Source organism: Bos mutus, chromosome 22 (genome assembly GCF_027580195.1).
Source record: "Bos mutus isolate GX-2022 chromosome 22, NWIPB_WYAK_1.1, whole genome shotgun sequence".
NCBI classification, from domain to species: Eukaryota; Metazoa; Chordata; class Mammalia; order Artiodactyla; family Bovidae; genus Bos; species Bos mutus.
The window spans coordinates 55749782-55762982 of NC_091638.1; the positions used below are offsets into that span (position 1 = coordinate 55749782).

The 13201-nt window shown below is 49.8% G+C and overlaps 1 protein-coding gene across 11 annotated transcripts in view; it reads right to left on the bottom strand.

Moving 5' to 3' along the window:
* The window catches only part of VGLL4 (vestigial like family member 4), a 156590-nt gene that overhangs the window by 33585 nt on the left and 109804 nt on the right, over positions 1-13201 (bottom strand). For 7 of the 11 annotated variants that reach the window (XM_070360454.1, XM_070360452.1, XM_070360453.1 and 4 more), the window contains one exon: positions 2631-2820. In XM_070360454.1, the coding sequence (XP_070216555.1) occupies positions 2631-2820 (190 nt within the window). Of the gene's footprint in view, positions 1-2630; positions 2821-12768; positions 12964-13201 lie in introns of all 11 variants that reach the window. The other 4 variants (XM_070360450.1, XM_070360449.1, XM_070360448.1 and 1 more) reach the window with 1 other exon arrangement.

Genomic DNA, 13201 nt, shown 5'->3' on the forward strand with positions numbered 1-13201 from the left:
GCCTCAAGCTCGCTCCAGTGGAAAATAACTCAATATGATGGTTATGTGAAATGCAGCCAAGCATACATCCTTGAGACCCCCCTCTTCTCCGCATGTCTAGAGGAGGAAATGGCAACCCACTCAAGTGTTCTTGCCCAGAAAATCCCATGAACAGAGGAGCCTGGCGGGCTATAGTCCATGGGGTCGCAAAGAATCAGACGCGACTGAGCACCTGTCCTCTTCATAACGAATCTGCAGTTTAGTATAGAAAACGTTCAGGCACCGGAAATAAAAAGGAGCGGGATGCACTGCAGTTTAAATGGCAAACGTTCCACCAAATCAAGCAACGCACTTACTAACCATCCTACCTCACGAAGTCCTAAGAGGAGAAGTATCTTTTAAACCTGCCTCCAAAACTAATCATCCGGCTCTTGGAAAACACTGTGCATGGCAAACGTCTCACCAAATCAAGCAACGCACTTACTAGCTACCCTACCCCATGGAGCCGTAAGGGAAGTTATCTTTTACACTTGCCTGTAAAACTAGTCATTCGGCTCTTAGAAGACAGGCACAGAAACCTCAGTAATGTTACTGTCATGAGGAGCTACCCCTCGCCGAACAAGTAACGCTGCACGTGTTCCGTCTCTAAGTCCCGGGGGTTGGCCTGGGGGGCGCTGCCTTTTCTGTTCTTCTAAACCTATGGTATGAGGACATCAATTGTGAGTTGCATGTGAACTCTACAACTCTTTGTCTATTACCGGCACTTTACATTTTTACAGTGTCATCACAGAACCGGTGCATCAAGGTCATATTTGCAACCACAAGATCATTTTCTAAATGCTTTGACATTCTAATAACATCAGTAACGATGGAAGCTCTGCTTACCAGCTGCCAGGCGCTGCACCCAGCACTCATCCTGTGCGAACGGAACCTGCTCCCACCGAGAAATAAGCAAGCGGGGATGAATGTGAACCCATAACCCAGTTATGACTTTCAAACATCACATTCGCCATTAACAGTGCTCTGGTTTCCCATCATCACTGATATCTGAGTAATGGACTCTAATAATAAAAGCAATAACTCTCATCAATTGTCTATTGTACTGTGCCCAACTCCGTGCATATTTCCACTCTACTGCTCACAACTGTTCTACACATGAACTTACAGCCACACCACTGTAGAGAAGGGTACCGGGCCCAAATAAATGAAGTGACTGTCCAAAGCCATGCTGGTAAGTAGCAGACCTGGGATTTTAACTAAGGCGTGTTTGATCACAAAACACACTATCTCACAGCCAACTCCCCCTTTTTTTTAAAAAAAAAAAAAAAAAGATCAAATATCTCTTATTTGGATTTGGGGAAAGAGAGGATTCCTAGTGACAAAAGAATGAACTGCAAACAGTTGAACGCCCAGCATCTAAGTTATGAGCCTCCCTTGTTTGCAAGAGGTCATTGTTGTGCAGAGCCTTACTGCTGGATTCCTGATCGTAGCAAATTCCAGGGCTCCAGACTGCAGGCTCAGCCTCTGACTAACACTACAGTGATTTACCGAGGATAAATACCACTGTCAGGCTGTCTTATGACTGCACACACAATCCAGCGCGCTGGAATGCCGGAGATGCCGAGGGCTGCTGGCGCGCTCGGCGCCCTCGGACCACGCAAGGTCCCCTCCAGACTGAGCTCCACGCTCCTGCCAGCAAACAGCAGCATCGTCGGAAGAACTGGGGAAGCCGAGCATCCTGAATGATCGCTGCGCGCTAACTCACGCGTGTCAAGGGGAAAGGAACAGGGCCATTCACCTCCGCTCTCCGCCGAGACCCCAGACTCTGACCATACCCACCCTCGCGCGACGGCCAGAACAGCCTCCCCGCAGCAGGGGGGTCTCTGAGTCCAGCAAACATACGAAGCAGTATCCACTCCGTCCGCAGGGTGTGCGTGTGAGAAACACAATGGGGGGGTGGGGGGAGCAAAAATAGGGCACACGGAAGCATGCGGGTTTCCCAGCACAAATGTGGTGATGTCACACAGAGTCCAGCTCTCATCTCAACAAAAGAGGACACTGAAGCAACTCGCGTGCAGCCTGCAGGGCGCGGGCACAGACAGGGGAGCAGCACCCCCCCAAACCAGCCCCAGGACCACCGGCCACCTGTGGACCGCTTCTCGGAGGGCGGGAGCCAGCCTGCTCAGACCCAAACACAAAAACCACCCTCTGCCATGGGAAGGTCTCAGCTGTGTGCCACGAACACGCTGGTGAGCCTGCATGCCTACATCTCAGGCAGCCGCCCATTTCCCAGCCAGGGTCCAGGCGCTGGCCTCTGTGGTCACTGCCCCAGCCCCTAAGGACACTCAGCGGGGACCGGTCCCCCCCAAGAAGCACCTGGCAGGGACCAGGCAAGGGAGGCAAGTCTCCCCGATCACCTCCCAAAGCCACTTGAAGCAAGTTACCACTGGTGGGGAATGCAAGCGAACGGCAGACACGTGAGACGGAGGTCACCTCCCCTAAGTTATTAAAACCAGTTAAATGGCCCCTCCAGGCGGGGAGCAGGGGGGACTAGCAGGCACCTTCTCCCTTCAGAGTCGGCAAAGAGCGGCCGGAGAAGCTCCACACAGGCCCATGTGAGCCAGGCCGGCTGCAGAGAAGGGGGGACTTACAGGTGGGGGGCGAAGATGCGACTCATCTTGGAAGCATGATCACCGTCACAATCCAGGTCGTCGTCGCCGGGGTCCACGCTGAACTTCCTCTTGCTGGGACTGATGGGCGGGGGCCCCGTGCGGTGAGCGGTGAGGGCCGAGGCCACCGGGAGGGTCTGCAGCCGGGGCTCCCCTCGGAGAGCAGCTTCACCTGTGCAGAGACAGAGACGTGTCACCAGTCACCAGGCAGGAGAGATGCGCCCGCCCGTCCCCACGACTCCCGGGGGGAAGTTGCTGGAAACGTGATGGGCCGCCCTAGTGTGCTCAGAACGGGCCCAGGCCCGGGGTGAGCTGCCAAGCATCAGACTTTCTACATAAACATGGTTTCCCAGCACAATCGCTCTCTTCTCCCCCAGCTTTACTGAGATATAATTGACATATAATGTTGCACAGGTTCACGGTGAACCCCATGTTGATCTGATACACTTACAGACCGCAAAAGCATCACCCCCTCCCAGAGCTAACACCTCCATCATCACATCACATAACCATCCTCTCCCCTTCAGCAACTTTTTAGGGTCTAGTTCAAAATAAAAACTTGCAGTAAAGTAACTAGGGAGTGCTGACCATGAACCATCTCAGGAGTTAACTAAAAACATGAAAGGTTTTTTGACTCGTGGGTATTCAACTGCGTATCTTTAAAATTATGACCTAACCGTAGCGTCATTAAAACACTCACCTCACTTCTCTTGCTTGTTACATTTTTATTATGTTTTTGGCATATTATTTTTTTTTTTTTAAGAATAAGGAAATTTTATGAGCTCACAGTTCGCATATTTGCCCCCAATGTTAAAATAAACAAAAATACACGATTTAATGGGAAATAAACTTTTTCTTAGAGTACACTGAAAACCTCATGTTACAAACACTATTATTATGATGAGCACTAAGTTTCCGTGTGTAATCTGTCACAAGCTAACGCACGGGTGCGGTTCTCGAAAGATTTCCAAAGCCAGACACTCGCATCAGAGTTCACATTTCGATCTGATTCGGCATCTTGGGTGTTTTTCATTCCTGTTTCAGAAAGGCTTTGAACGAAGAGCTAACTTTGGGCCTCCTTATGAATTAAAATAATCATAACCTTTCATTATAAGAATGGTTATGTACCTTCTAACATTTATAATCAAAGGTAATAGTTACTTTTAAGAGCAAACTTCAAGTTTTCTAAGTCATGGAAGGGGGAGGGGGAGGGTTTACCTAAAATTCTCACAAATAATAACCCCTCTGTTGTGCTTCTGATATTTGGCCTCTCAGGCTGACCATTTCTGTTTCCACTTGGGTCACCGTGCGAGAGTCATATTGGGATAAAGGCCTGTGGAACCTAAGAAAGGCAACCTCTGTTGCCACACTAATGTTCGTGTCATCACAGATGCGTGGACAGTTCTAAAAGCCGCTCGCTCCACACACACGGCAAGCATGATCCCGTTAGGGAAAGGAGTGAGGGGAATTAAGAAAACACAAGACACCTTCTTCGTGTTGACCAGGAAAAATAAAAACTTTGCCAATTTAGTCAGCAGGATATAAACTAGCAAACATACGGTCACCCATAAGCCACCTCCTGCCAGGATTTCTTTTAAGGGTTCTGGTCCCGAAGCAAACTGGAACTTTCCATCTTAAATAAAATACCTAAAAAAAAACAAGCCCTGGGCTGGCTGGTTACCCTCAGAAATTCAGCAGGATTTTGGTTGACCCTCCACTTCCTGTTAAGTCATTTCTGGTCTAAACAAACAGCACTGCTGATATCTGTACCTCAATAAACCAGAAAATACCCTAAGTCGGCCCCTCCTCCACAGAGCATCAGCAGCAAGGCTAACTTCTGGAGGAGCCCCGGTAAGACCCCCAGGAACTCAGCAACTGCAGACAAAGCCTCAGCCACAAGGCCGAGCGCCAGCGCGCTCCGCCCAGTGTTCCTCCACGTCCTGGGCAGGATACGCGGGCTGAGGAGGACTCCGTGTAGACCCCTGGGCTTTGGGAGCCATTTTGTTAAGACGCCAGATGTGTGGCAACAGTAGTTGCCATGGAGAACTACCACCAAAGCAGCAAAGGGAGAGTCGCTCCCAAAAAAAGGAGGAGTCGCTCATCACACAAGCCTTCGCCGTGACGCGATAGGCACAACCCTTGGGGTAAGAATTGCATTCCCGCTGCACTCCCAACTCCCACCCTTGTACAAGTTCTCGGGCTTGTCTGCGTTTAAGTTCATCAAACGGAGGCGCTGGTGTGTGCCTTGGTCCACAGGAATGGGTCTTTTGACAACACTGGAGATGGGGGGACTGGCGGGCAGAGGACCCACAAAGGAAGCACGGGTGGTCCTGCTCCCCATGGGGATCCTCCAAAGACGATGGGGACGTGCCTGCTGTCAGCACTGGACTCCTCTGAGTGACAGGTGTGACCCACTCAAGGTCACACGTGGATGGGTTAACAGTAGCAAGAGCCATGGCCGCTGCCAATCAGACCAACATTCCCCCACTCTGGGCCTCCATCCACCAGAGGGTGGACCAGCTAACATCTCACATTCCTTCACACCCAATTCTGTGGTCCACAATCCTCTAATCTATTAGGTAACCAACCAGCCAACATTTACTGAGACCTTGTGCTGTGTGCGAAGTCACTTCAGTTGTGTCTGACTCTTTGTGACCCCATGGACTGAAGTCTGCCGGGCTCCCGTGTTCATGGGATTCTCCAGGCAAGAATACTGGAGTGGGTAGGGGGCCGTTTCCTCCTCCAGGGGATTGTCTGGACTCAGGAATCCAACTCCCTCTTCTTACACCTCCCGCACTGGCAGGCAGGTCCTTTACCAATTAGTTGTCAAATACTGAACTAAGACGTCAAAACCCAAAGTATGAACCTCCGATCTTACATGGTTTAAAAAAAAAGTGAAGCTACGGTCAAATACATTTGGAAACCATGAGATTAAACAATTCTCCCAGGAGTCCCTTCTTGACTTTCTAAAGCACGCGTCAGTCTCTAAGAGGGAGACACAGCAGTGGTGCCTTCCGTGACCCCACCCCCAGGGCCCCTGCACCTTCTGCAGACTCAGCCTTCCACACGGCCCCACCCTCACCCCAACAGCCAGGGGCTCTCCAGGCACTGACAAAACACAATCCAGGATGCTCCAGCGCACACAATCAACATCTGGTCCCAACTATGCTTCCCAGGTGTGTTCCCAAGCATTCCTCTTTCTAGGCTTTGAAAAATCTCAGCCCTAAAAGTTAACCAGTCACCACACAACACGGAGAACTCACGATCTTTACCCGGGTTCTCCCCCTAATCTTCTGGTATTGAATCCGATACATAAGGCCAACTAAAAACGCCACCTCCTTCAGGCTGCCTTCCTCGATTCCTCGATCTGAAAGTCACCTCTTTTCCTGACACACAGAAATCTATCACTACGGCCCTTCCCACTTGGTTTTGTGCCCCTTGAAGTAAGGGACACTGTATTCATTTCCTATCCTCGGAGCACAGACCACAACGTGTTCCACACAGCAGAGGATCACGATATCCTGACAATGTGTGTATGAGGCCAGGATGGCCAGGTACAGAGTTTGGGGATATGTTAAAGATTAAAAAATAGTAGAATAAGGATTTTTTAAAGATCAATTTGAGTATATATTTATATGAAGAACTCTTAAAATTCAGTAACAGAAAGATAACCCAAATTAAATACAGGAAAGGATCTGAATAGAACTTTCTCCAAAGAAGGTCTACAAATGACCAGTAAGCAAGCACGAGGAAACATCTTCAACATAACCAGTCGTGCGTGACAGTCGCTCCAGTCGTGTCCGACTCTGGGCGACCCCATGGACAGCAGCCCACCAGGCTCCTCATTCCTTGGGATTCTCCAGGCAAAAATACTGGAGTGGGTTGCCATGCCCTCCTCCAGGGCACCTTCCCAACCCAGGGATCGAACCTGCGTCTCTGAGGTCTGCGTGCATTGGCAGGCGGGTTCTTTACCACTAGCGCCACCTGGAAGTCCAACCAGCCGTCAGGGAAACACAAAACACAACCGCGGTGAGACACCAGCTCACAGCCACCAGGGGGGCTGGGCTAAAAAGACAGAGGACAAGTGCCCGCGAGGCTGCGGACTGCGAGGCTGCGGACTGCGGACGGCTTAGAACCCTCGCGTCTTCCCGATGTGAATGCGAAATGGTGCAGGTACTGGGAAAAACCACGTGGGGCAGCTCCTCAAACGGTTAACCACAGATCCAGCAACCACCCTCCAAGGTAGAGAGATACGAGAGAAATGAAAACACATAATCACACAACTCACCCAGGGTCGTTCACAGCAGCTTCACTCTTCACAGCCCCAAGCCCACATACCCAGTGCTGAGCAGATACTGAAAACGTGGTCCATCCACAGGATGGAATGTCGTTATTCAGCTGTGAGAAGGAAGGAAGCGCTGATTCACGCCACAACACGGGAGAATCTAGAGAACAGGACCCCGAGTGAAAGAAGCCAACCCGAAAGGCTGCGTGTCGTCTGGTTCCATTTTGCGGAACGTCCAGAACAGGCAAGTGTGTGCAGACAGAAAGTAGATTCGTTTTAAAATAAATAAAAGACAGTCGACTGGGGGCTGGGAGAAGTCGGGGGTGGGACACGGCTGCTGGGGGGGCAGGGTTTCTCTTGGGAATGATAAGACAATGTTCCTAAAAGTGGTGAAGTCCGCAGAGCCCTGTAAATACACTAAAATCCACCGTCTTGTGTGCTTTAAATGGGCGAATGGTATGATAATGTGAATTATATTCCCCTAAAGCTGTATTTATAAGTAGGTGAAAGAAGATCCCACTGTTACGAGATCCTTGTCTCCACAATTCACTGTTAAATAAGAACAAGCATCCATTAATTGTCCCTGAAATAAAAATAAACCTCTTGTTATTATAGCTATCTCTCTACTATGTCACGGTCAGATAACTTTCTAAATATTTATCAAGTGCAAAAAGCAAAAACAAAGCAGAAGAGCCTGAGGTTATGCAGGCACTTGGGTTCATCAGAATCCTATTAAGCTCCAGCTCAGCTTTTAATCAGACCGTGTTTGAGTGTCTATTACATGCCGAAGGCTGTGTGAAGTGCCGTTAGAAAAAAACAGATGATGAAATTTTTATACAGACTCTGACCACAAGCAGGGAAGGAAAAGAATACACACCAAAAGGAACTTATCTTGGGGTATAAAAGGCTTTTTTCTTTTGCGCTAATGGGTATGCCAAATCTCACAATGGTTTGGTAATTTGAAAAAGGAGAAATGATCTTTCTTTGTCAAGAACGAACAAGAGAAGGGCATTTGAGCTGTCTGAGGAACCCGGTATTTTAAGTTTCTAAGCTGGCTTAGCTACAACTGTCAATTTAACTTTTTTTTTTTTTAAGAGGTTACAATTATAACTAAAGGAGCTCAACTCAAACTGTTATCTGGCCTGTTAAATAGAAGATAATTTTATCCAGGTATCTGTTACCGAAGAACAATACCTAATGGGTAAAAAAATTAGTTCTTGTTTCCAGTCATGATAGTGGTTTCAGTAAATGGATCAAAAGTATTCCTTAATTATTTCTCCAAATTTTGAAGATGAGCAAGGATTTTGGCCCAAGATTTCACAAGAGTCAGCATATACTAATTTCAAATTTAAAAAAAAAAGCTTCACAGAGAGAAAGAAAAAAGAAAACCACTTAGCTTTATGATGTGCTATATAATGATTCTGGTGAGATATTAGAAGAAAATCCTGCTTTCCAAGTCAGAATGGGGACGAAGGGAAGAGAGATCAAGGGAGAGAGATGAGCCCCAGGAATCCACAGCTTTGAGTCATGTTCCTGCTATGGCTAAAGGCTTCTAGGACTCCCAACTTCCTACACTATAATAAAACTGACACTTGTCCATCATCAGCTGGCATCTTTTGATAAGAGGACTGTTTCTTTCTTTGGGGGACATGACACAATGGTCCATCTTAGACCAGGCCCAGTACAGAGCCTAGCTGTAGGGCGCTCACAACAGTGGCTGTTTCTTTACCGTTGTGTGCTTAGCTGCTCAGTCGTGTCCGACTCTTTGCGACCCCATAGACTGTAGGCAGCCAGGCTCCTCTGTCCAGGGGATTCTCCAGGCAAGAATACTGGAGTGGGTTGCCATTTCCTCCTCCAGGGGATCTTCCCAACTCAGAGATCAAACCCAGGTCCTCCTGCGTTGGCAGGCGGGCTCTTTACCACTGCACCCTCTGGGAGGCCCCCTGAGCCTCCATTTGTAAGATTCTGTGGTTCCATGAGCTCATCCTGAGGGCCCCCCTTTGGCTCTCATCTCTGCTCCATAACATGTATCTTCCAAAGGGGGTGCATGGAGAAACACTCAACTGTTACAGGGCACAGTGGACACGAGCGGGGAGGAAAAGCTGCAGCTGAGATCCTGACAGTTCACCTCTCAGCTGAAGGGGGTTTAGTTAACCAAGAACCCTTCTCAGGCTCGGTGGTCCAGCTTCATTTCCTTATTTTGGCGCTACAAGAAAGCTGTTGTTAGTCAACGGAGGCCTGGGAGAAAGGCGGTTTGGTCCACAAATCGCAGCCTTGAGTCTGACTCAGACCTTCAGCACGGAGGAGACAACTGGGCTGGTTCAGAGAGGTAAACGGACCCCAGGACAACGCGGGGGCAGGCACCAAAACCGGGTCAGCTCCCCATCACGCCTCCTCCTCACCAGCTCTGTGCCGCACTGATGGCTGTGGCGTAACTCAGGGGAGATTAATCAAACTCATGGCGCTCACTGTGGCTTTGTGGAGACCAGTCAGACAGCGCAAGGCTGAAATGACAGTGTCTGTGTTTAAGGAGTCTCCTATAACTCCTCCCGCTCCAGTATTCCGGCCTGGACAATTCCATGGACAGAGGAGCCTGGCTGGCTACATACAGTCCTTGGGGTGGCAGAGTCAGACATGACTGAGCAACTAACACCTACTGGTAACTTCTGAGGATTTTTCATGAACCGAGAGTTTTCTGCCACAATTTACATCTTGGCTGTGTCCGAGATTTTATGTTCTCCTCTCCTCCTCATCTCTTTTATCGTGTCGGAACCTAAATCAAAGAAGTATAAAAACCGCGGCCCGGTCCCCCAGGCTCGGCAGTGGGCTCCGTCTCCCGTCTGACCACAGCCCACGGCGACCAGCTGACGTCACCCTGCTGGCAAGGGGCACCTTATAATACAAGCACGCCCCACATGTCACAACCCATCTCCCACCCCACGGCCCAGCAGGCGGGGCGTCTGCCTTTTCTCTCAAAGAATACTTCTTTGTCTCACAGACCAGCAGCGGGGGAGGAGACAGCGAAGCTACCCGCTCTCCAACAGTTCAACTTGTGGCTATTCTTGACTGCTCTCTGCAACGGAGGGCTGTTGGGCAACACGATGGAACCCGGGTGAGCCAGCGGAGATAAAAGATGTGACGCAGCGTCTGCCCGCATGCAGTGCAGAGACTGCATGCAACTCTACAACCCAGGGACGGAGCTCGCGCTCCCCACCCCCCCTCACCGGGGGTGTCCCCCAAAGTGCCTTTCCCACCGTCACTCGAGACGCGTGGCTCTGACCCTGCAGCCCGATCACACGTCTGGAGGCCACAGCTCGGCTAAAGGTCACTCCTGTCCAGTCAGTCAGGACGTGGGCGTGGGCGGAGGTCTCTGCCAGACCCCTGACTGAGCTCGGTTGAGCTCAGTGAGACTGTTGGAGGGGTGGGAACGACTAAGCCCACAACCTGCACGAGTGACTGCTAATAATATAATGAAGGGTAACAATACCATTGTAAACCTTGCAGAGTTGAAACACACACTGTTTTCATTAGAATTCCAAGCACTCCAAATAATCTTGTAGACATGTCTGCAAGATACTTTGTCAGGACCTTCTTGTATCTTAAGGGAATGGCGAACCACTTCGGTACATATCCTATTTTAAAATCATTTAAAAATCTGAGCTTTTATTCTGGGTTCTCCTGACTACAGTCCTGTAAGGGAAGAGAAGAAGGAAGCACAGCTCACATCCTACAGCCAAGGAAATCAATGTTTCAAGAATGGGTGGACATGGACTTCCCTGGCGGCCCAGAGGTTAAGACCCTGCACATCCACTGCAGGAGGCACGGGTTCGATGCAAGGTTGGGGAACTAGGATCCTGCATGCTATGCAGTGCCACATGCCACACAGCTCGGGGACTGGAGGGGGGTGGGCAGAAGAATGGGTAAATAATTCAAGTCACAAAGCAAATTAATGGAAGGGCTGAAAGGAGAAACCGGGCATTTAGATTTCTCAGCTTTCATGATCTTTCTAGCTGTGCAGGATGCTTTACAGGTCAAGGAAAGGAAGTGGGAGGAAGACAACTGAAGGCAGGAAGCAGGAAAGAGAGTGGAAGGGGACGGTGGGCAGGAAGGGGGGCCTGATGGCTGAATCGTGCCCCCAAGATTCGTATGTTGCAGTCCTAACACCCCAGTACTCAGAATCTGACTTACATGGAGACGGTAATATGGGAGGGCACCCAGACAACACGACTGATGTCCTTATGAGAGGAGATGAGGACACAGACACACACAGAGGGAAGACCTTATAAATGTGAAGACAGACATCTACAAGCCAAGAGGAGAGGCCTTGCGTGCAACCGACCCTGCCGACACTCGGATCTCAAAGGCCGGCCTCCAAAACTGAGAGCAGCTGTCTTCTGTGTGAGCCCCCTGTCTGGGGTACCTGACCCAGGAGACCCAGCTAACTGAGGTAAGGAGGGCAGGAGGAGAGAAGACAAGGCAGCAGGGAAGGTGAGGGCAGGGCTGAGACCCGGCTCTGATGCAAAGACACAACAGCTCTGGGACAGAACCGCTTCCACCACTTGGTCTATCCCAACCGACCTCACCTAGTGGGACTGGTCAGGTGAAGCAGTGTAACTCCTCGAGGCCACTTCCAGATTAGAACCTGCCCGAGAGGGGAGGGGACAGGTGGCTGCGCAGAAAGCAAGTGGACTTCCTGGCCTGTGACCAGGAAAAGTGCAGACACAGCCGGAGCTGTGTCTCAGCAAGAATATTTGCAAAGGGGACACCAAGGCTGTCTCTGAAAAGCACAAGTATAGGGGACGGTCCCAGAGATGCGGCCGGGGGTGGGGTGGGGGCTCACTCCGACTGTTGGCGCGCCAGGGCAGACAGTGTAGACAGCTTCCAGTGGTTTCAAACATCTGTCATTCTTCAAAGGCAAGAGGAGAGGGGTAAAAAGAAAATCCCACATAAAGGACAAGAATTCTGTAATTCCCAAATATCCATTCTAAATACACACTCGGATGCTTTAATAAGGTAAAGAGAAATAACAACCTGATATCAAAAAGCACTAACTGGGATTTCCCTGGTGGTACAGTGGATGAGAATCTGCCTGCCAATCCAGGGGACATGGGTTCAACCCCTGGTCCAGGAAGATCCCACGTGCAGCAGGGCAACTGAGCCATGCACCCCAACTACTGAGCCCATGTGTCCCAGAGCCTGTGCTCGGCAACAGGAGAAACCACGAGAAGCACGAGCACCACAGCAGAGTCTCAGCCCACTTGCTGCAACTAGGGAAAGCCCGTGTCCAGCAACAGAGACCACCGCAACAACGCCCACCCCCCAAATAAAAAAGCACTAATTGAAAATAGCGTTAGTCGCTCAGTCACATCCAACTCTTTGTGACCATGGACTGTGGCCCAACAGGCTCCTCTGTCCAAGGAATTCTCCAGGCAAGAATACTGGAGCAGGTAGCCATTCCCTTCTCCAGGAGACCATCCCGACCCAGGATCTCCTGCATTGCACGCATTCTTTTACTGTCTGAGCCACCAGGGAAGCCCTGAAAATATTTTAAAGTAAATTTTTAAAAATTGCTATATTTGCATTCCTATGTTGCTGTTCATTTACCTAGCAGGTTCTACATCACGTAAAATAACCGTGTGGCAACACTGTAAAGCAATTATACTCCAAATCAATCAATCAATCAAAAAAAATTTTAAACTTTATCTCCAGAGATCAATACTCTTCCAAATCAGTTTGCAATCTACTCAATTATAAGAAAACTTGAAGGTTCCTCTCCCACTTAATTTGCATGAGAACTGATGGCCTGTTTTAAAGTAAGTATAAATGGAGTGCAACCTTTCAAAAGGTGTGATCTTGGGACTTCCCCGGTGGTCCAGTGGCTAAGACTCCACGCTCCAAATGAAGGGGGCTGGGGTTCGGTCCCTGGTCGGGGAACTGGATCCCACGTGAGACAATAAGAGTTCACGTGCTGCAACTGAAGGCCCCGCGTGACAGCAAAGATCGAGGCTCCCGCGTGCTGAAGCCAAGGACCTGGTGTGCCCAAAGAAATAAATAAACACTTAAAAAATAAATAAGTAAACAGGTGTGATCTTGGCCAAGTCTCTCCACCTCTCTCGCACCTCTGTCCTCAGCTACCCTGACAGATCATAGTGAGCATCAGTGGAAATTTGCAGGAAGTTTCCACCCCAGAACAGCCACCTGTTCAGTTTCACCCTTTGCTACGACTCCCACAGAGAGGATGAAAGGGGACTTCTCCAGGGTCACTCCC